Source organism: Somniosus microcephalus, chromosome 20 (genome assembly GCF_052327205.1).
Source record: "Somniosus microcephalus isolate GS21.2 chromosome 20, FLI_Smic_1.0, whole genome shotgun sequence".
Classification (NCBI taxonomy): domain Eukaryota; kingdom Metazoa; phylum Chordata; class Chondrichthyes; order Squaliformes; family Somniosidae; genus Somniosus; species Somniosus microcephalus.
In genome coordinates, this window is record NC_141006.1 from 39527656 (window position 1) to 39552360 (window position 24705).

Genomic DNA, 24705 nt, shown 5'->3' on the forward strand with positions numbered 1-24705 from the left:
CTGACCTTAGTCATGAGTCTACTACCTTATCAAACATCTTTTGAAAATCCAAATATATTGCATCTACTACATCACCCTTGTCTAATCTTTTTGTTACTTCTTCAAAGAATTCAATAAGGTTGGTCAAGCATGGCCTTCACTTTTGAAATCCATGCTGACTACACCTTTTTATATTTTCGGTTTCTAGATGTTTTTCTATTACATTTTTTAGTAAAGATTCCAGTATCTTTCTTATCATCAGCGTTAAGCTAACTGGTCTATAGTTCCCTGGACTTGTTCTATCTCCCTTTTTAAATATATGAATAAGAGTAGCTGTCCACCGGTCCTCTGGCACTATTCCCTTTTCAAATGATTTATCATATATATGTAATAGTGCCTCTGCTATCTCATCCCTATCTGAGTAGACTTCGAGAAGTTACAGAGCATGACTGCAAGGGAGCTGAGTTTACACGTACACACCTTAAATAAAATATTATGCGTGTCATATTAATTCAACTTCCTCATTTTGTTGGGCTCAGGAACCTCTCCCAGCCAGTCTCCCCCAGTGATGTCACCAATGTTCACCTTTCCAAAGATTCCCTTTGATGAGATTCCATGACTAAATGTTAATGTATGCAGTTTTGGCAAATGTATATGCAATTTCCAATTATTGCCCTGTGTTAAGACAGCATGACTGAACTGAGGGAAAGGGCAGGAAAGGAAATACAACTTCTCCAGGTCTTTATCTTGAAGGCTACAGCTTGAAGGGCCATTGTGTGTTGTCCTGCTGACCCCCTTCTACTGTATGCCTGTGTTGCCTTTAAAATTAAAAGCTGTGGGAATTAACACATAGTAATTTGGCCCATGGAAATTCCTTCCTGCAATTCATTAATTCTCCCATCATGTGTAATTTGCTGCATGTGTAATTTGCATTCCATGACCCCTGACTTGCAGGGAGCATGGGCCAGAGAACTGGAGCTACAATGTTGTAGCCCTATCCCCGACTTACACTCCCGTTGAGCAGAATTTCCCCGTTGGGAGTGTGGGAGTGCAGAGCTAAAGTTTATCATTCTACTTTCCAGTTATAATCATGCCTTACCTTTGTGTTTCTCTTCGAATTATTCACTTTCTTCCACACCTCCTGCCAGATCCTCCAAGAAGAGGAGACAGTGCTGATGTTGTCAGTGATATTTTGACAAACTTCAGTGCCTTCTTTGCACATGCGCTCCGGTCTCTCCATTACCTTGTTCACCGGCATTGCAGTCTCCTCTCTGCGACTGGTTGTTATTGTTCATTGCAGGAAACTCTCGATTAACCGGCACCCAAACAACTGGAAATCTCGGTTAACCGGCAAAATTCAGGCGTAGGTTCAGTTCAGTTTTTCTTCATATTAGTGGCCGTTTCTTGATTCTTGGCTGTGTAATCGGGGGTTCCTGCACTTGTTGCTAAGCAACAGGGACGCTTGGTCTGTGGCCGGGCTTCTTGCACCTGTTGCTAAGCAACAGGGAAGCCTGGATTTGTGGCTGTGTACGGAGCTCTCGTACCTTTTAACTATAACTCTCTGTAATCCGGACTTTTTGATAAACCGGCACCACACCGGTCCCGGATAAAAAAGAGTTTCCTGTACTAGTTACTTGCATTTCTGACAGACACCACTTAGGAGTGTGGCATGCCATGGCGGATCCATTAGAAGTTTTGCATGTTGCATTATGGACTGAGGAATGTCAGACCCTTGATTTTAAAGATGCCAGCCTCCATTCCCTGGTCAGTGATGTTTTAACACTAGTGATTATTCAATGGATTACCACTGGTGTTAATCCCAATCGATAAATCTAGGTTGGTGAGACCTCCTCTTTTAAAAGGTACTTGAAATCGTTTTAGGAAATCTGTTTTCTATGTTTGCCCCAACATGATGACACAAGTCACATTGAAACATATGATTACATCACAAACTGTCATCATGTCAGTTACTAGACATGACAGGATGAAACTGCCATACAGTAATTCTGACTGCTCGCACACTTCTGCCAAAACAATGTCTTTATAAAGGGAATACTGAAGGTGAGACTCCTTTAAAAGACCATGGGCTAGATTTTCAGTATAGACAGTTTTGGGGCACTAACCTTAGCGCCCGCCCGAAGTTAGTGCCCGCCCCAAAGTAGCGCCCCGTTGCCGGAAATTCAGTGGCTTCGCCCTAAGAGGTCGGTGGAGCGCTAAAAGAGGCGTTCCACTACTATCTTTAGGCGCTAAGCCGGCGGTGCAGAGTGCAACACCCGAGCTCGGGCGCAGCGCACGGCAGACACTCTGGTGCCAGTGAGCTCTTAAAGGGGAAGGGTGCATGTGTTTTTTACGGAGGAGGAGGAGGATGGAGGATGAGGATGGAGGATGGAGGAGGAGGAGGAGGAGGAGGAGGACATAAATACACTGTTCACAACAACACACTGGATCCTTCCACACAGCACATGCAGACTGCCGTTTATAGTGCAGGAGGAGTGCCCTTTAATTTGCGCTCCCCAGGGTGTGTTGCGTTCCATTTTACAAACGCTCTGGACGCCAGCCGCACAATGGGGCGGTCCGACTGAAGTTTGGATTCGGGGCGGCCAAAGGGCGTTGCACGAGGATGTGACGTCATTTTCTGCGCGCGCATCCGGGCGGCCGCTAAACTTTGCGCCGGCGCTAACGGGCAACTTAATTTGGGGCGGGGCGCAAACTGCGCTGCGCCCGGGCACTACACGAAAAGCGCCCGAAAATCACTTCTCTTAAGGCGCTAACTGCTGGCGCAAGCAACTGAAAATCTAGCCCCATCTCTTTAAATATGTTGAAACACTGAAGGTAATTTAGTTGCTTCATGATATCATAAAGAACCTTGTGACATCAGAATAATCATTGCAACATCATCAAGAATGTATTTCTACTGTTGAAAATTTTCATGGGCTTTTTCCCCTCCCCTTAAATAGATATCCAATGTGATTTAAAAGCAAATTGCTCAATATTGCCAATCGGGCACTTCCAACCTGCCATTTCCTATCCATTTAATGAACAGAAAATCATGGTCTGGTAGTGCGCAGTTTTCTGATAGACACTCTTGACACCACCCAAGGAACACAGCATCGGAACCTTTACCTCTATATGTGGGCTTACTGCATATATCACATGCCACCATGTGGTTTCCTTAACTTAGGAAAAGTGGAAAGGTAAATACTGCCAGAATGTGGGTTTGACTATAAAGTACTAAACCGTGAACAAATAAATGAATAGTGTTAACTACAAACAGTAGATTTACAGTAAACGCAAAATTGACTATTCTTCCTCAGAATATCGTAAACAACAAAGGTGGTCTTCCTATGCTAACTCTCACTGTAACCTAGGCCTAAAGCTGCTTACATGGTGGTTTGCTGCTGACCGCCCAAGGCAGTCTCTCACCTGCCTCTTTCCAAGATGGCTTTAGAATGGTTGCTAGCTGTGAGGAAATCAGCTACGAATACACCATAAAAATGTCTTTTAAGATACACCAGAACAAAGGAAATGTAAAAATGTATCTCTCAACTTCAATCAGAGCTTATCAGTAATGGTATTTTTCACATAATGGACCAAGCAAGCGGGTACAGATTCTCAAGTCTATATATGTATGTTGCCCTGACACCTACACCTATATCAGACAACTGCTCTGGATATAATGTCTATCAAAAAGCCTGTGCTATTTTTTTCTTTGAGTAAACCTTAATTTTAATCCTGTGTGTACTGTGCCCCAAGGAAAGGAAATTAAATGATATACCCCCAAGATAAAAATGCTTTATCTTTGTCATATATGTGAATGCAATCTGTGACATCTCACTGTATAATCCAGTGTTTCCCAAGTCCTTTTTTTCTCAGTTTTTGTCACGGCTGATAAAGCTGTTCCTTGTTCTTGGCCAGTTTAGATTGATGCAGTCGCTATAACAAGATTCTATTGTCTTTTAACATATCAGGTGGATAGTTCAGAGACTATGACTGATTCTGACACAGATAGCAAAGGCCTTCGAGAGTTCCATTCTATTGGAGTACAGGTTGAAGATAATAAACGGTAAGTCCGTCATCTTAACTCAATAGGACATGTCCATTCATTTATTACTCATAGAATCATACAGCAGAGAAAGAAGGCCATTCGGCCCATCATGCCTGTGCCGGCTCTTTGAAAGAAACTATCCAATTAGTCCCACTCCCTTGTCTTTCCCCATAACCCTGCAATTTTATCCAATTCCCTTTTGAAAGTTACTATTGAATCTGCTTCCACTGCCCTGTCAGGCAGTGCGTTCCAGATCACAACTCACTGCACGAAAATATACACATTTAGTATTTCCATTCTTTTAAATCTTATCTTCTGTATCATACGAAAGTGTCTTGAGCACACAGAAATCATGATTCAAATCATGATATAGCACCAGGTCTTCTTGAAGATAGTTGACAAGTAACAAATGCCATTTCCATTAGCTCACATCATGCACTAGTAACACAGTGGAGTATTTTGACTCATCGTGTATTTGTAAGCAATCACAATTGTTTGCCAAATGCTTTTTCCTGAAGACCGTTGGGTAAATTCACCAATCCCGCATAATACTAAACCAGTATTACATTATTGTTACCATACCTGTGACGCACGCTCCCTACAAACGTGGCTCCCTCCTGGGAGTGCAGGATCAGTAAATCGCTTTGTTTGTTGTGTTTAACTATGATCTGTGATGGCAACAGTATGCTCACTTCAACTTACGGAACGTTGTTTTATTTTTATTCAAATTGTCTGATCATTTTTCTGCTGCCTCTTCTGAAGGTACTGACTTATCCTGGGGTGTGGTTCCACAGGTGTCAGGCACCCTCCAGTGCCAAACTTGATTGAAGCCATTCCTAATGTGTGAGCAGTCCAAGTGTTGGCAGTCCATCACAGCCAAACTTGACCTTATCCTCACCCAATGTCTATACATGCACACAATCCAGTAGGAATCAATGGAGCGGATTTTTCCCCTGCCTAGCCCAGGGTACGGAAGCCAATTGTAGTGCCCCAACTGCTGTCCTATAATCTGTGTCCCTGCTGTCCTGACTGAGACCAACTAGTAATGAACAGTACAGTGCAGGAGTCCAACTTGGTCTATGTGGTTCAGTGCTGCATTTACCCACTAGGCCACTGGGGGGAGTTAGTGGCCCTTTTATTTGTAATAGTTGGTCGTAGAATTGTAATGATCTTGCAAACCACAGCAGGAAAGGCACACAGCTCCAATAAAGGAACGTTCCACTCTCTAAATGGTTAAATCGAGAGAATTATCCTCAAATACCGGTTTGGAACACTTATTTTTCCCATTTCATCCACACAGTAGCTATAAAGAGAAATAGATCACCTGCTCACCTGCCACTGATCCATGCAAGTCATTCAAAGCCTTTTTGTCCCCAGAAGCATTCCTTAGCCCAGGTCAACATGGAGTTCTCCTCAGCCTTGCTGCCACCCTTATCCCACAGCTATATTTTTTCGTGGGTGATTAGTGTTTTCTTTCAAGAAATCATTTTCCCACCCAGCTGTGAAATAAACCTTCTTTGCTGCAAGTAGATTGATTCATTCCCCCAATTCCCCACAAGCACGGAACAAACATCGGAGAGAGAGAGAGAGAGAGAGTTACACAATGTTCAGTCAAGCCCATCATAATGCTGATTACAGAAAAGCATTCCCAGAAGCTAGCCTAACCTCTCAGCTCAGATAATGTGTGATGAAGGAAGATTTCAGAAATTAAATACTGCTTCCACTTGTACATGAACAACACTCAGCACCTCCTCTGCCAGCCCCAAGGCTATTGTCATTTTCTCCAGTTTCTTGTCCGATATTAAGATCTGCATGACCTGAAACTTTCTCCTGCTAAATGTCGGCAAAACTGAATTCATCCTGTTTGGCTTTTGCAGCCTCAACCAGCCTCAACTCCATTAACCTCCCCAAGCTGCCACTTCAGGTTAGCTCAGATCACTAGCTCAGCGTCCTGACTCAAATCCATCTGCGTTCTTTCACTTCCATAACATCACCCACCTCCATTGCTGCCTCTTCCCCCTTCATGACCAAAACCCTTATCCAAGACTTTATTACCGAGAGGCTTGATTTCTCCAATGCTCCCCTTGCTAGCTTCCACACCTCCACGAGCTACAGCCAATCCAAACTGCTACAGCTTGCACCAAGGCCCATGCCCCCATAACCTCTACCCCGGCCAAACTCCACTGCCTCCCTGTGCCTCAGTGAATTCACTTTAATAGCCTCATTCTCGCCTTCTAATCTCTCCATGGCCTTGCTCCACCCTGCATCAGCTACTTCCTCCAGGCGTATGCCCCTGCATACATTTTATAATCACACAAAATGTAAAAGAATACGTAAAGAAAAATTAGGACCAACTGGAGATGAAAAAAGAAATCTTCTTATGGCGGGTGAAGGAATGGCAGCGATATTAACTGAGTACTTTACCTCAATTTTCACTGAAGGTTATGATAGTGTGGATGAAAGGGTACAAGAGGAGGAGGGGGAGCAATTGGCTAGGATAACCATTAATAAATGAGCAGTCCTGAAAGAATTGGTGGAAAAGCCACTGAGCCCTGATGGTGTGCTCCTAGACTGCTTCGGGAAGTCAGAGAGGAAATAGCAGAGGCTCTGACCCCAATCTTTCAAACCTTCTTAGATATGGAGGATGTGCTAGAGGACTGTAGGACTGTCAATGTAACACTTCTGTTCAAAAAGGGTGGAAGTGATCAACCAGGTAACTATAGATTAGTCAGTCTAATATCAAAGGCTTCTAGAGAGATATAATTAATACTCACCTAGAGAGACGCTGGTTAATTGAGGACAACCAGAATGAATTTTTAAAAGGCAAGTCACGTCTGACAGATTTAAGAGTTAGTTGCAAGTCTATTGAGAAAGAAAGTGTAGTGGATGTTGTGAATATGGATTTTCAAAAGACGGTTGATAAGGTACCACATAGTGTTACGTTTTGGGATTTTTGATTTTCTTGTTTTGCATTTAAGGGTTATATTTTAAAAAGGGACTAAGATGAAAATGCTAATGAGGTAGAGTTTGAAGCAGTTTCCCCCAAGACTACAAACAATAAGCAATCAGTAGGTCTGTCTCAGTAATCGACAAATACCTCATACCCATTATGTTGGCAGGTCCCTAATGCTGAGCATCAACATAGGCTCTCTCCTCAGGTTGTGTAGACATGAGGATAAAAACAGAGACAGAAACACTCACTGACAGTCATGTTTTTAAACAGAAAGTTGTGAAGCCAGGCTCAGAAGGTTAGAATGCAGGCAGGCAATTAGAAGTTATTTTTTAAGTCAAGCAAGAGGACCCACTGATGTGAGGAAGTGTTGCGTGTCCATTTTTAAAATTCATTCACGGGATGTGGGCGTCGTTGGCAAAGCCAGCATTTATTGCCCATCCCTAATTGCCCTTGAGAAGGTGGTGGTGAACCGCCTTCTTGAACTGCTGCAGTCTGTGTGGTGAAGGTGCTCCCACAGTGCTGTTAGGTAGGGAGTTCCAAGTCAGGATGGCATTGACTTGGAGGGGAGCTTGGAGGTGGTGGTGTTTCCAAGCACTTGCTGCCCTTGTCCTTCTAGGCGGTAGAGGTTGCGGGTTTGGGAGGTGCTGCCGAAGAAGCCTTGGCAAGTTGCTGCAGTGCATCTTGTACACACTGCAGACACAGTGCGCCGGTGGTGGAGGGAGTGAATGTTTAAGGTGGTGGCTGGGGTGCCAATCAAGCGGGCTGCTTTGTCCTGGATGGTGTCGAGCTTCTTGAACGTTGTTGGAGCTGCACTATTTTTCATTATTACACAAAGACAATTTGTAATGGCTGAATTAAGTGAGACCGAGCATAACTGGTGCTCTACATGTTCAATTGCTGTGTGTGAAATAAAGCAACTTAACAATTTGTATTTGGCTTTGATTTACCAAATATTTTATCATTCTTCACCTTTGAAAAGATTGAGAAACACGTAAGCATCACAAGTGAAAGAAATGGTATTCAGATCGTACATCAAGGGGAATGGATTGTTATATCCCCTGGGTGGAGCAGAGCGAGCTATTTAAAAAAAATTCATTCTCGGGATGTGGGCTTGCAAGGCAGGTAATTATTACCTATTCCTCGTTTCCCTGAGAAGGTGATGGTGGGCCTTCTTTTGAAGAGCTACAGTCCGTGCGGTATTGTTTGTAGCGGGTTGATGCTTTCTCGCCCACTTCAAGGGCAGTTAAAAGCCAACCACATTGTTGTGGGTCTGGAGTCACACATAGGCCAGACCAGGTAAGGACAGTTGGTTTCCTTCCCTAAAGGACGCGAGTGAACCAGTTGGGCTTTTATGACAATTCAATATGCTTCATGGTCACTTTTACTGAGAGCATCTTTTTATATTTTAAACTGAATTCAAATTCTCAAACTGCCATGGTGTGATTTGAACTCACGGTCTTTGGATTATTAATCCAGACCTTTGGATTACTAGTTCAGTAACATAACATAAATTCGGATTGTAAGGGGCAAAGGATCCACTTATGGGGAGCGAGTGACTCTACTGATTCCGAGAAGGTATCTACATAGAATTACATAGAAATTACAACACGGAAACAGGCTGTTCGGCCCAATCAGTATCTGTTGGTGTTTATCCTCCACACGAGCAGTAATCCTAATCTTCCATTTTCCTTCAACTGCCTATCTAACCTATTTTTAAATGCCGACATGTTTTCTGCTTCAATCACTGATTCCTGTACTGCATTCCACAGCCTCACAATCCTCTGTGTAAAGAAAGTTTCTCTGTCCTAAATCTCTTACATTTAATCTTAGATTTATGTCCCCTTGTCCTAGACTCCCTTAACCACTGGAAACAGTCCGTTTCTATCAACCATAATCCCTTCATAATTTTAAACACTTCTATCAAAGCACCCTGTAATCTCCTCTGTTCCAACGAAAACAGTCCCAGTTTTTCCAAGTCGTTCTTGGTATTTGTATTTTCTCATACCATGCAGCGTCCTTGTAAATCTCCATTGCACCCTTTCGATTGCCTTAACGGGGGTGAAATTGGTCAGTAGCACAAAATGTGCTAATAGCGAATCAGCAGCTTGTTTCATGCCACACCTGATTTTCTTTTTCATTGATTTTAATAGAAAAGAAAATCGGATGTGTTGTAAAAGGGGTGGCCGATTCACTACCGGCCCATTTCTCACTATTGGTGTAGACTAGTTTCACCCCAACATCTTTCCTACAGTGTGGAGCCCAAAACTGCTCACGGCACTCAAACTGTGGTCTTACAACTGTGGTTCTTACTAAGGTTTTCTATAGATTCAGCATTGCAACTCGACTTTTATATTCTATACCTCTTACCATAATACCAAGTAATCCATTAGCTTTTTTATGGTCTTACCCACGTGAGGTGCTGCTTTTTAATGTCTTGTGAACCTGTCTCCCCAAATTCCTCTGCTCTTCCACTTATCCCAAATGTGTCCTATTCAATGTATAATTGTTAATTTTATATTTATTATCAAAATGTACCACCTCACACTTACTGACATTGAATTCTGTCTTCTACTTTTTTGTGCATTCCATCTTATAAACATCTCTTGCAGTTCCTTTGGTCCTCAGAATTATTTACTATACCTCCTATTTTAGTATAATCTGCAAATTTGGACACCACTTCCCTTTAGCCCTGTATCCAAATCATTGATGTACACAGTGAGCAGAAGTGGTCCCAGGACAGAACTCTGTGGGACACTGCTACCCACTTTCAACCACTCTGAGAAACTGCCCCTAATTCCTATTCTCACTTTCCCTTCTAACTAGTTTTTAATCCAATTTGCAACTCTGCTCATAATTCCATGCCTCTAATTCTTCTCCCATAGTCTGTCATGTGGTACTTTGTCAAAAGCTTTCTGAAAGTCTATGTACACCACATCCACTGCATTTCCCCCTTGCACTATATCTGTCACCTCCTCAAACAACTCTATCAGATTTGTCCAACACAATCTTCCTTTCTGAAATCCACCTTTGCTGCTTCTAATTATTTTCTCTTCATCTAAATATTGATTCATTTCATTTTTCATTAAAGATTCCAGAATTTGCCCTACCATAGATGCTAAACTAACTGGCCTGCATCTACAGCAGACCCCTAAACTTGTGGTGGAAGCAGAATCCATGATAGCTTTTAAAAGGGAGTCCATAAATATTTTAAAAAGAAAAACAAAGGGGTATAGGGAAAGGGCAGGGGAATGGAACTAAGTGGATAGCTCGTTCAAACAGACAACACAGACACAAATGGTCTCTTTCTGTAAAGCAAAATTCTATGATTCTATCTTTCATTCCTCCGACATCACCCTGCTTCTTGTTTCAGTATCGGGTAGGGTTAGCGTCGAGTTATGTTACTGAAGCAGTGATCCAGTGGTCTAAACTAGTAATCCAGAGAATGCAAATTCAAATCCCACCATGGCAGTTTGAGAATTTGAATTCAGTTTTAGAAAGAAATCTGGAAATAAAAGGCTGATATCAGTAAAAGTAACCGCAAAACTATTGCATAGTTGTAAAAACCCAACTGGTTCGCTAATGTCTCTATAGGGAAGGAAACCCGCCGTCCTTACCCGGTCTGGCCTATATGTGACTCCAGCCCCACAACAATATGGTTGACTCTTAAATGCCTTCTGAACTGGTCTAGTAGGCCTAGTGAGCCACTCGGTTCCATAAAACTGCTACAAAGAACAACACATCAGTGACAGTTCAAGAAGAAGGCTCGCATCACCTTCTCAGGGAAAGTAGGGATGGGCAATAAATGCTGGCCTTGCCAGCGATGCCCACATCCCAAGAATTGATTTTTTAACAAGCTCCTTCTGCTCCACCATTTGAGAGCTGCACCTTCAGCCACAATGCTCCAGCTCCCCAGAACTGTCTTCTGCTGCATGTCCACCTTGTTACCTCTGACTCCAAATCCCCCTTATTACGCTTCTTTTCGACCTTTCTTTCACTCCCAAGACTCCTCTTTATCCCTCTTCCTGAACCTTCCTGCCCGCCGCCCCCCCCCCCCCCTTGGCTTGGTGTCCACCACCACTTTCAGCCACTTCTCTGCGTGTGAGGAACACTATGGAAATGCAAGTAAAGGGGTCCTGTTTATTGTGGTTACTCTTTTAGTGACCAGAAGCCCCAAACGGCTGAGTGAGAAAAAGCACTGCCCGGCATGGTACTGAGCCTTACTAACCAAGAAGATCCCAGATCTGATCTGATTTTGGTCTGTGCTGAGTTAGCTGATCTACACAGGAGTGCAGTACTACAGTTCCTCTGGCCTAAGAAGTAAACAAATCAGCCTGGGGAGCCCATTCCTTATCTATCCGGTGACCCCTAGTGTAAAATGTTTGTGGATGTCGTGTGACAGGAGGATCAGGCTTGACTGCCATGTCTTTCATGGTCTAGACTTGCACGTGAAGACTAGACATTTGGCTGATGCATGGGAGGGGAGTCTGCCTGTACCCACAAAGCTGTGTCCTAGTATGTGGCATCACCTTCAGGAGAGGAGGGCAGAAAATGTGGGTGGGAAAATTGCCAGAACTGTATTGTAGTTTGCATATTAATTGTTTTTACTATGGTTCTTCTTTATTCTAGACACGCCAGGTTTAAGCGTTCGAACAGTGTGACAACAAGCGTGCAGGCTGACCTGGAATTGGAGGGTATCCCTGGGCTGTGTGTGAGCACAGAGGACAAGGGCTTTCAGTTTGGCCAACCATTTGAGCGGCAATCCTCAGAGCCAGAGCAATCCAACGAGTATACTTCATTCAGAACTGTTCACACACAAGGACAATGGGCATACAGGGAAGATTACAGGATGCGCTATGACAGTGCTGATGCCCAGCGCCAGGACCACTGGGGAGAGTCCAGTGTTCACAGTCTCCCAGATCCTGGCAGAGTATCTCCATGCCACAGAGATGGTGACTGGTTTATCAAGCTGCTGCAGGCAGAGGTAGAACGATTGGAAGGATGGTGTCAGCAGATGGAGCGAGAAGCTGAGGAGAATGATCTACCTGAGGAGGGTAAGCTTATTCGTAAGTTCTCTCAATTTTTTTGCATCTCAGTAATTTATTCTCTTGTTATATCATCTCCTGGACTAATTTTAATCTCCTAAGCGGGTCAGAGAGAAATTTCCCATATTTTTCTTTCCTAAATTGGCCTGTGTTTATTGTCTGGTTTTTCGCCTCTCCGAGGACATCGCATGGTTTTGGGTGGGGTAGGAAGTGCCACAAGGTATCACAGATGGTGTGGGACAGGCTGGACGGACCTTTTCCTGTCCATCATTGTTCGTTTGTTCTTATGTTCGTAAGATTCAGTAATATGATTTATATGAGCTTTATAATGCTGTTTCGTATTGAGTATAAAAGGTGCACAAGGTATTTTTACTTTTTATATTTACCTCCATTTTCATATACTTCTCTTTGGTTACTTTCTCACCCTTCAGTACTTAGAATCACCAGGTAATAGTGAATTCAAATCCTGTTCCTAGGCCTATGGCCAGACTGCTTTATGGCCTGGGAATTGCTCAGAGTTGTATCATCCTTGTATATTGTTTTCCCCCTGTCCCCCTAACAACATGGCCGAGGCTGAGAACCTATGACCCAAAATTACCTGGGTCTGACTTGCACAGAAATTACACCAAAATTTAAACCAGTTTCTATGCCAATCTTGCCAATGGGAACTTACACCCAACTCTCCTGACAGTAGTATTAGCATACGCCAGAACGTAAAAACTAGTGTGAAACAAGTGGGAATCATCGTAAACCACCTGGGCCCGAGGAAAGCATGGAATGTACACCACTTGCCCTCCTTAAGTCACTCTTTATATTATTGACGATTTGAAAATTAAAGTTTGAAGCCATCAAATCATCATTTATGCACATTTAACACAGCGGGGTAGAGTTTCCATTTTGGGTACAATTGGGAAATTGCACCAAAAATGCGCTCGAAACTGTGCTGGTTTATCAAGTTCCTGATAAAATTAATTTGCATAATCACAAAGGTAAAATCTTCCATGAACCAGCACGATCGGGCAGCGTAATAGAACCCAATTGTTTCATTTTTTCTTTCCATTAAAAGGTATTCCTTAACGTATTTAGTGGTAACCTGGTGCAGTTTTATTAATACAGCAGAAAATGGGGTTATCATTAAAAATAAACTTTTTAAATAGTGTCCGGTCCTCCGCCTGTGAGTAACCTGATTTAAAATCATTCAAAAGGACTTTAAAAAAATCTATACCAAACCATTCGATAGTTTCATTTGTATACTAGTCAGTTTCTTCGCGAATTAAATATTTTTTGATATGAAAAAAACTTGCCTGTGCGTCTAAGAAAATAAGCGCAATTTGAAGCGCCTGCTCGAGCCAGTGTAATCAGCGGAATCTCACAATTTCGACCTGGGGGGCATGGCTAGTTTGTGGACGGGGCCTGAGGTGGGGCAAACTGAACCTTCAATAAGCGGCAAACATGAACGTAAGTGGGTTTGGGTATAACTCATTTACATTTAAAATTCCCTGATCTTTTGCGCTGCTTTGGTCGGTTCCATCTGGATGAGCAGAAACTCTACCCCAGCATGTTTAATGAAATGCATTCAAAGCTATAGAAAATACAGTGCAGGTCTCAGTCAGGAGAAATTAAAAAATTGCTGTAAAACACCAGAACTAGTGACTTTGGGACTTGCTCCGCCTAATGTCAGAACTGGCATAAATGCAGGAAACTCCTAGTCTTTGGTCTTTTGTATGGAGGTGGAGCTATGTTAATAAACCGAGTGGGGATTTTGGCAACTGTAAATTGCGAGCGGGGCAGATGATCGAGGAAATTGGCACTTGGTGATGTTTCAGGGTAAAACCGCCGTAAATCAATTACGGGTGAATTTCCTCAGAAATAAATGACCCAACTCTGCTCTTACTCTGTAGTTATACCGAAACTTTCCAGGAAATTCTAGGCCATTATGTCGGAAATCATGGGTGTCAACCCGAGTCCTAACAGTGTTGGTGCAGCACTCTCACTTATAACTCTCCCCTCCGAAGGATATTTATCAACCTTACCGTAGATAAATTTGATCAGATCCAAACTGAACGAAGTTCACTAAGGAAATATAAATGAGTTGGAAAGTTTCCAATGCCATATTCTCCTCTGCCCTTCCCTCCCCCTTTCTGAAGGTGCTGATTCTTCCTAGAATGTGGTTTTGTGAGTACCACTCACCCTCCAGTCATATTGCCCAGTGGCCACCGTTCATGTCTGAGGTTTTACAGTGGATGTTGACAGGCGGTTTGACTGGGGAGTATCACAGCAGAACCCAACCCTGTCCTTACCTGATGTCCATTTGTGACCAGAGGCAAAGATCTTGGACTCTCCCTGGAACGGAGCAGTGAGTCCAGTTGTAGCCCTGAGTGACATCAGCTAACTCCGCACAGATTAAGGCTCAAACATGGGACTTCAGTGTGTTTTGTATGGTTCTTCTCTTCTCTTTGCTAAACTCGCTGAGGCACCGGGGAACTTCTGCAATTTTATTTTTAATGAGGGCTATTGTACAGAAGAATTGCAGAGATGCTGAGAAGCTGCGGAAGAATTCATCAATCACATTTTTTTGGAATAATCCAAAAATATAAAAGAATGTGGTCTTGCTACGGCCCTGATTTTGGCAGTGGCACACTGCTTCAATCCATACCATAGAATCATAGAACACAGAAGGAGGCCATTCGGGCCATCGTGCCTCTGCCGGCTCTTTGAAAGAGCTATCCAGTTAGTCCCACTCTCCCACTCGTTCCCCATAGCCCTGCAAATTTTTCCTTTTCAAGTGAATAACCAATTTCCTGTTGGAAGATGCTATTAAATCTGCTTCCACCACCCTTACAAGCAGTGTATTCCAGATCATAACAACACGCTGCATTAAAAAATTTGAAGAGAAGCTCTTAATGTCTTATTAAAAAATTGACAGCTATCTCCTTCTGGATTATGTAGAGTTACCACACTAATGACAAGATTCATCCTCTTTAAATCTTTTTTTCTTTTTACTTATTTTTGCTCGCTCTTTAGGCCGCCTGATGTCGCAAACTCCACAACTGGTAGGGTGATCATGTAACCCAATGCCCTTCTGTCCCTATCACTGTATAACTGGGCAATTCACCTCCTAATAACAGCACAAGAGTGGCACTGGCAGAGACCTGGGAGCAGGTCGCCTGACCTCCCTCTCAATTGGAGATTGACACGCGCTTCGGGAGCGATCTGAAGAGCTACATTTACTTACAATGAATAACTCTCTGTCCTGGTGCAATGAATGTACTCAGAACCTAATGTACTCTCTCTTGTGTTTTAGTGCTTGAAAAGATTCGCAGCGCAGTGGGCAGTGCCCAGCTTCTCATGTCACAGAAGTTCCAGCAGTTTTATCGGCTTTGCCAGCAGAATATGGTAAATCATGGTGGGCGTGCGCATTCGTTTAGGGAGGCGAGGGAATTGTCTCTCCCGGGGTTCTGCTGCAACAGCTATTCACATGTGCCAAACTGCTTTCCTCTATTTTGCAGGGCTACGGGGAAAGGGCAGGGGAATGGGACTAGCTGAGGTGCTCTTGCAGAGAGCCGGCACGGGCTTGACAGGCCAAATGGCCTTCTTCCGTGCTGTAACCATTCTATGATCCATTGATCCTATGATTCTCATCCTTAAAGAGTGAGGCCTAGAAATTCGGTGGGCTGCGCCACCACTTAGCGCCTAAAGAGGGCACTCAGTGGCTTTAGCGCCACTGGCCGCGCCTCCCGCGATATTTAGCTGGGGCGCTAATGGCGGCGTTAACCTGTTGCGCTGCGCCGCCTCCGATGACATCATCAGTGTGCGCAGCGCCCCGCTACTGCCCCGATCTCGATATTTGGCAGTGACCGCCTCTGTAGCGCTGTTCGCAAATGGCGCCCGGTTCACGGGGCCTTCCTGTGGCGGCAGTGGTGCAAATTAAGGTGGAGGTGCGGGGCGGCCGTTTTTTCCGGCGGCCTCCTGATCGCCCCCCCGCGGCATTGCCAGCTGTTTTCCGGGAGCCCGGCACTTCTCCTCGGTGCCGGGCTCTTTTGCCAGCACTCGTGAGCGGGGACCGCGCTGGTGCAGGCCCCTCCCCCTTAAGAATGTGAAGAAGGCCTGCAGTACCGCAGCGCGCCGTGCCGCAGCGTGTGGCGCTGCGGCACGTTGCGCTGCGATATTCAGTTTCAGCACCCTAAGAGGGACGTGGAGTGCCTTGAGCCTCGCCCCATGTCCCTCTTGGGGTGCTCAAGCTAAATTTCCGGCGGTCGCTACTGCTCCAAACGCTGCGCTAAATCCGGCGCCCAGACGAGCTTGGCGCCCCGTTTGCGGCTCCACCCAATTTCTCCCCCTGAGTTTCTCCATCACTGCCCCTTTTAGAACTCAGTTCCAAGGAATTATCATTAACTACATCATGTGTTTCTTATTTTTTTTAAAGTATACTTTTATTTAAGCAATGTTTTCTGAGGATGCTACCATCAGGGGAAATTTTGCTTCGAGGATTACTGAGCTCAACGGGATAAGGGAATCTCAATATTAGCAGAATGATTAGCTCAGGATATGCGAGCTTCAAGTGTGTGCGTGCGTGTGAGTGTACGGGAATGAAGTGAGTTACCTCACACTTTTTACATCTCAGTAACTCCTTCAAGCCAGCTCCCCTAATGAGATTATCAGCACTCATCATTTAACAAAATATTCCACCCAGATAAATAAATGTTAAAATTAATGATAATTCTTTGCAACTTTTTAATAAGTGGTACTAATAATGAGACTCTCTCTTTAAGCTCCTGCAATCGTTGCTTGATTGTGACAAATATGAGGCGTTCCTGCCTCTTCTCGTACATTTATCAAGAGCATTGAGTGCACACAGAGTTAAGCTGAACATTTCTACATTATTTGTCCTACCCTTCTCCCAGTACACCGCAATATGGTAGGCATTTTAAAATGAAACCAGCAAAGGTGGACGTGCTCGCTATCCCCTTAATTAGGTGTGTGTTTGAAGGAGAAGCAGTATTGGGGAACGAGGACAACTGCATAGTATGGGGAGGAACTCATTTACTGAAATATGGGAGAAGGTGTCACAGTGGGACTTGGGCTACTAGAACTGTGGTCATTCAGTGTCTGAAAGAGAAAGACAGCTTAATGTTTCATTGTGGGACAGGCAGCACATTCCTGATTCAGGGTCCTGTAATGTTAATCTATCTTTCTCTTTCAGATGCTGGCCAAGCTGTTCTGTATTTCCACCATTTTCTGTTTTTATTTCGAACTTCCAATGTCGTTAATCTCTAACATTTGATATTTTGTTTTATTAGTACTCATACTTATGCTTGGACATGGTGGAGTTTGCTACTTGCAGCACGATTTCTATTTAACTACTTTGATGCATCTGTAATTTTTTTTAAATTTGTTTTTATGGGATGTAGGCATCGCTGGCAAGACCAACATTTATTGCCCATCCCTAATTGCCCTCGAGAAGGTGGTGGTGAGCCACCTTCTTGAATCACTGCAGTCCATGTGGTGAAGGTACCCCCACAGTGCTGTTAGGGAGGGAGTTCCAGGATTTTGACCCAGCAACAATGAAGGATCAGCAATATACTTCTACGTCAGGATAATGTGTGACTTGGAGGGGAACTTGGAGATGGTGGTGTTCCCATGCGTCTGCTGCCCTTGTCCTTCTAGGTGGAAGAGGTCGCGGGTTTGGGAGGTGCTGCCAAATGCAATTCTTGATGGCAGTTTATAGACCACAGTTCTTGTAGCCAGTCCCACTGTGACACCTTCTCCCATATTTCAGTAAATGAGTTCCTCCCCGTACTATGCAGTTGTCTCTTTCACCATTACTGCTTGTCCTTCAAACACACCTAATTAACGGGATAACGAGTTAGTCCACCTTGTGACCAGTTAATCTGTCAGCACCACTGTCTAGCCAGGCCCTTCTGAGATTGATAATGTACTGTATGAAAAATAGGGGACACTATGGTAAACGCTTTGGTAAATCCCATGGGAAAAAACTCCAGAAAATGACTGTAGCCTTTTCACTGATCCTTTTCCAATTATGTCCAGGCCAGGGGTAGAGACAGAAGGGTGAAAAAAGAGAAAATGACTTAAGATTTACCTGTATTCTCACCAACTGTTCTTCCTTGAAACAAATTCCTGAAAAACACAATGATGTGCTATGGAACGGAAATAAAGAATAATGATGAAATTTGAAACGGTCATTATAAACTGACACACTATCCAAATCTAGGCTCCATTTTAACTTGGGGTGGGAAATGGTGGTGCAATTTTAACACCCGGGCTTCATTTAAATCTCCCCTCACTGACTCCTGCCTGAAGTCAGTAGAGGCCAGCAGGCTGGAGCGGGAAATCGCGGTGCTGCAGGCTGCCGCTGTTGTCATGGAAACTGTCCCTGGTAAGGTACGTCAGGAAGGAGGGGGCTCTGTGCCGATGGCAGGTGGAGAAGGGGGCCGGGAGGGCAGGGGACTGGTGCAAGCGAGGGCTAAAGCCCGGGCCACAGGAGGCCCAAGGTTTCCTTGTTAGGCCAGGGGAAAAAAACACTCCTGCTCCTTTTGGGCCACAAGGAACTGTACCAAAACTTTGAAAGTTAATATTTACCTCCGCCACTTCTGGCCTGATGCCACTTCGTGCTAGCTTTTGCTGGAAGCTCGAAGAACTGTGTGCGCGAGTCGCGCATTTCAGAGTTAAAATTAAATCAAGTCTAATTTACGTCACCGGACCCCAACACTTCAACATTTCTGAGGCCTCCACCTGCAGCAGGTAGGCTCCAGAACACCCAGGAGTTAAATCGTGGAAGTTGGGAAAGCTCGAGGAATGCAGCGGATTCTGCCTGGCCGCCATTTTAACCTCCCGCCGGCTACAGTAATTGGAAGCAGAATATCAGTTCATAATGACAGCTTCAAATTTACAAGCCTTTTTTCTATTTACACCATAATATCAGAATGCACATATTCTGATCACACGCACTTGTATACAGGCATAACGCATAAATAACAACAAGGAAGGCCCATGAATCAATTGATTCTTTTATAATAGAAACTCTCGAGTTCAATCCTATAACGAGCTGATCTCAGCAGGGGGAGCAGTAGGACTGCTGGAATTGGCCTCAATGGCTTCGGGCATGGGGAAGGAAAAATGAGTCAAGATGTAATGATTCATGCGGCAAAGTGTGGGTGTTGGCTAAGAACAATGGGAGGGCAATTTTCAATTTTGGCAGGAAAACTGGGGGTAGCGAATCGTCACCCTGTATCATTTTCCTTTCCATTGACTTCCCCCACCGCAGTTGAAAATTATCCCCTTGATGTTCCGAAGAGGCAAGAAGCCTGCCTAAACTCACTGCCTCATCTCAAACATGAAGAATAGCCACTTGAACATGGTGTTTGAGGTTTATCAGTGTCTGTAATAAATGCATGAATTTTCAAAATTCTCATCCTTGTTTTCAAATCCCTCCACGGCCTCGCCCCTTCCTATCTCTGTAATCTCCTTCAGCCCCACAACCCCCCCGAGATATCTGCGCTCCTCTAATACTGCCCTCTTGAGCATCCCTGATTATAGTCGCTCAACCTTTGGTGGCCGTGCCTTCTGTTGCCTGGGCCCTAAGCTCTGGAATTTCCTCCCTAAACCTCTCCGCCTCTCTTTCCCCCTTTAAGACGCTCCTTAAAACCTACCTCTTTGACCAAGCTTTTGGTCACCTGCCCTAATTTCTCCTTATGTGGCTCGGTGTCAAATTTTTTGTCTTAAAATACTCCTATGCAGTGCCTTGGGACGTTTTACTATGGTAAAGGCGCTATATAAATACAAGTCATTGTTGTTATTGTTGAATTGTTGCCTTCAGGACAGGAAGGATAAAGTATGATTTTAAAAATGCCATCTATCCCCACCCCCTGCAAAACCTATAGGGAACCTGACAGGATCAGAAAAGCAAGTTTTCATTATTGGGACACTTTTTTCTTCATCGCTGCTCTTATTTAAAAGCTGTCGATTGTAATTTTTTTTTGTTGTTGCTTATTTTTGCTCCCAGGACCCGAATGCTTTCCCTTTGCCTACCTCCCAGGACCTTGCAGGATTCTGGGATCTCTTGCAGCTGTCAGTTGAGGATGTGACTTTGAAGTTTGATGAGCTTTTGCAGATAAAGGCCAATAACTGGAAATTGCTAGAGGCTTCAGATAAAAAGGTAGGCCCATCACATGCCACAACTGTGGGCTTGTTGGTTTTATTATTTGTTTAGTGAATTTTAAAGAAGTCATAGATATACTTTTGAGGAATTCTACAGCCACAGTAATAAAATAAGATTCAACATATATTTTCTTATGAAATTCAAATCATGATTGCAGCGCAGATTTTGATTAAAGTTTGCAGATGTTGTTGGTCCCAATGGAGTGAGAGAATGATGCATAGCGAGCAAAATGAAAAGAAACATAGATTTATTGTAGGATATTCCAGACATATTTCCTTTAATGACTATAATCCATTACTTAGCAGTAAAAATTTACCACACAGGGCAATGTCTCCACACCTGTGATATTATAAAAGAAGTTTGTTTAAAAATTATATTTTACAATGGTTATAAATGGAAAATGCCACAGAGACCAACAATGCTTGATAGACATATCCACTTAGAATGATGCACCATCACCAAGATCACCAACAACTATAGTGCTCCTCCATGCAGGAAAGTGTCTCAAAGTGCTTCACATTAAGTAGGACAAGACAGTGGACAACACAGTAGGAGAAGAGAAGGGAAAAATGGAGAGGATTAGAATGGGAGAATCAAAGTCTCAGTTAAAGAGAAGGATGTTGAGGAAGCTTTTGAAAGTCAGGAGGAGGTGGCAAGTTCAAGGGAACTAGAAGGGGACCTCCAGAGGACAGATGTTTAGTCGTTGAATGAATGCTGACCACTGGTAGAACAGAGGGAATGAAGAACAAGGAGAAGCCCAATGATGCCCCATGGAGAGCTTTAACTGGAAAGACTTGTTGACATTATTCCGGGCAGCTCACCCAAGCAAGGCACAGGACAGGTTCTTGTAAACACTGTATACATGCACCAGTGAGCAACCATATTCACAGAGAAGCAATGAGGTGCCACGGTGGAAAACCTCTGTCTTTTATGTCATGCAGTTTTCAAATAATTAGATTAAAATGTCCTTCACTACCTAATTTCAAAACAGAGACTAGAGCCCATTTACCTCCAAAATACAGGCCAGGTTGCTTGACATAAATTAGTCAGGATACTGAGATATTGTCTTAGGTACTAATGAAGTTGTTAATTATTTAAAACATTAACAAATCCTGGGTAAAGTAACAGGCCTATTAGGGGAGATATGTCCTGGGTCTGCACCCAGGTACCGTGGATCACCTGGGGACAAAATAGCTGAAAATCAGGTGGGTCAGAGGACACGCCTGTGTAAAGGAACTCACCTGATTCACCTCCATTTTTAATTGGGTGGGTTCCTTTACAAGCATGCGCTCTGACCACCCAATTTCCTGATATTCAGTGCACCTTGGCGATCCAGTGTGCCTGGACGCCAACCCAAGAAACTCTCCCCTATTAGCTCAGATGGCTGGACCATGAGGTGGATGGCTGTGAAGAAGGCAGTAATGTCCCAATGCTTAACATCTGCTTGTTAGCATGAAATGCAAGCATCTACAAACATTGTGTCTTTGAATTTAATTGATTAATTGTTAACTAATTATTCAGTCCTTTGTTTAGTCTTCTCTCAATTCAGTTCAGTTGTTTATGAACTTGAATTAGAAGCATAGGATTCGCTAGATGAAAAAAAGACCACAGTCCATCTAGTTTGCCTTCTACCATCCTGGTAGTCACATGATACAACAATAATGGAATTGTTGACTAATCATGGCAATCAAATTCTATCAATTAATCTACAACAGACCCAGACATGAGGTGAGGAAAGCCCCAGTGATAGAAAGCTTTGGGAACTATGGGCTGGATTTTCTGAATGGGAAACTTTTGGAGGTGGGACTGCAGCTTGCCGAGTTTCAATCCCGCCTCCATCAGTTTTTGGCCAACCAGTGGGATTTTCCCCTGATTGACCTTGTTAAGCCCGCCCAGTGGGCTCAGCAGGCCAATTAGGGGGAAGTCAGCGACAGAGCACGTCAACGTATGACGTGTCATCTGTCAAGAACTTTTGAAAGAAGAAATGTCATCGTTTGACAGCTCTGTGAAGCTGTCAAACACTGACATTCTGTGTAGTTTGATGAGTCCTAGTGTTCAGGACTCATCAAACCTTTCAACTTTACAGAAATCACCTGGCTGTTGGATCAGAGGATCCAACAGCCAGTCTGTGATATCTACAATGGAGATGTCGGGGACTCTGGCTCCACAGCGGCTGAAGGCTGTAGGCAGAAACAAAGGTAAGTTAACATTTTCTAACACTTTACAGTCACCTCACATACTTACCACTCCACACTTGCACCCATCACTCACCCCTACATCGCATTTTCAGACCCTTCCGACACCCGCAGACCTCCTCTTCACCTTCTACACCCTGGCGGGGTTCCCCCAGGTCGGGAAGCCCGCACTTCAGCGTGAAAAATGGGGATAATCCTATTTTCTGCCTGTTAACTACCTGTTAACAGGCTTTAATCCCTTCCCGCCTCCAAGGAGGTGGGACCCGGGGCCGGACAGCTTCCCGCCTCCTGGCAAGAGGGCACGGAGGCGGGTTGGAGGCGGGTTTGCCACCCGCCCCCAAATTCTGCAACTTTCCCAGCAGTCCCGCCTCCGTACCCGCCTTCTCGGGGCTGACAAAATCCAGCCCCATAAGTCCAAAGTCACCCCTTCCTCCCAAGCATGCAACACTTAACCTATGTCATGTCTCACTTGTGCATTTATGCAGTAAATTCCATGAGGGTAGTATAGAAATTGCATTGCTCATGAGAATAGATTGGGAATACCACAAAAGACTGTTCCCTCTTAAAGTCTTGTTGTTTATCAGGCTGTGTAAGAAAAATGTTCTAAGGAGATACCTTGACTTCTTGTGAATGGATTCTATCTTGTTATATGTAGTGTACAATTAGTTTTTTGCTGGTTCTTACTTCTCCGTGTATTGTCTTATAATAAATAAAGCCCACGATTAGTTGTAGCCTGAATGCATTTTAAATGAATCATCTGATAGTGTGATATTTACTGCCTTTTAGAGAAAATAGGAGAACGTGGTAGACATCCCACATGATCTCTATTCCATGGTTAAGGGATTATTGTTAGTCCCTTGGCACATTAACCCACATATGGCAAGCATTCAAATAAATATAAATTAAGCTTCCCTATTGTCACAGACAGTAAATGCACTGCCCAGTGTGAGACTGGCATATACAGATTAATAGGATTCCAAGTCCAACCTCCAGTCTGTGCTGATTTGGCTGATCTTCACTAAGCTGGAAAGGGCGGGAGTCCTTCAATTGGGCTCAGTATTGGTTAGGCGAAGCTAAAGATCATCCTGGGTTCTCACACCTCGTCTTTCTAAACGACCTTGCTAGAAAGTGCTCGTGTCTGGATGTCAGTTGAGGACAGGGTTGAGTTCAGCTGTGATGCCTGCCACGGTCAAATAGCTTGTCGGGATGCAATTGGGTAAAGTACCCGAGAGAAACCGGTGCTAATAGAATCTTGCCCCAGCATGAACTAGTGCCTTCAGGAGAGCAAATTGGCTGGTAAAAATGAAAATGAATTAACTCTCAGGAGAGGAAGTAAGCAGGAAATTGTACTGCGGTGATTCTTTAAAAAATATTTTTGTTGATAGGATGAATCGAAGGTCCCCCCTCCTATACCAAAGAAACCACCGAAGGGAAGGTTACCCCCGATGCGGGAGAAGTCATTGGAACTTGCTGACAGACAGAGGCAGGAAGCAAGGAAACGGCTCATGGCTGCCAAGAGAGCTGCTTCGTATCGGCAAAACTCTGCCACAGAAAGCGCGGATAGCATCGAAATCTACATCCCCGAGGCCCAAACCAGGCTTTGAAATCGCACAGCGCCACTTGGCAGGGGCCTGCCTGTCTCTTTACCTTCAACATCACTTATGTACAAGGGATGGCGAAGCCGGGCTATGGGCATAATTTGAATCCCGCTGTCTGGCCTCAGCACTAGCAAGCATTAACATTCCTCTTGTGTTCCTTTATGTTGTCACGGTGGACCAATTATATTTTCTTCAGTTTTTAAATGAAGCTGCAGTCTAATATATTTTGTGCACAAGTTCTTTATTATGCACCCGAGTGAAAGAACAATACGAAGAGAGTTCTGGTCAGACCCAGGAAGCATGCCCGCTGTAAGCATCCCGCATTCATTTGAACTTATTTTTTAACATTTGTTTCATTAGGAAACTGCAGTTCATCAGGACAAAACGCCAGACATGTGAGCCGGTGAAAGTTTCATTATTCAGTTTCACTGGGATTAACTCTCCATTCTGATACTTACCAGTGGCGTATTCTTAATGTGATACATTTTACTGAGGCATCGGGACTGTAGCTATATTTGTCACTGGTCTTTAGAAATTAGTTTGTTTTTTAAAAAAAAGATTTACACACGAAACTGTGAGAGCTCCAAAAATCTGAATCTGCGAGGAAAATGGCCTGGAAAGAGCTGAGTTCAGTCAGAATTTCAAATTATTCTACAGTACTACCCAGCAATTCCTTGTTGTCCATTACAATGCAGCTTTCTTACTGGGGATTGG

The 24705-nt window shown here is 43.9% G+C and overlaps 1 protein-coding gene across 1 annotated transcript in view; it reads left to right on the forward strand.

Moving 5' to 3' along the window:
- LOC147103129 (disks large-associated protein 2-like) overlaps positions 1-24211 on the forward strand; it is a 115991-nt gene extending 91780 nt beyond the window's left edge. Inside the window, exons 7-11 of the mRNA XM_085963177.1 lie at positions 3948-4042; positions 11604-12028; positions 15324-15415; positions 20043-20195; positions 23779-24211. Coding sequence (XP_085819303.1) covers positions 3948-4042; positions 11604-12028; positions 15324-15415; positions 20043-20195; positions 23779-23997 — 984 coding nt within the window. The 3' untranslated portion in view covers positions 23998-24211. The remainder of the gene's footprint in view (positions 1-3947; positions 4043-11603; positions 12029-15323; positions 15416-20042; positions 20196-23778) is intronic.
- The last annotated feature ends 494 nt before the right edge of the window (positions 24212-24705 follow it).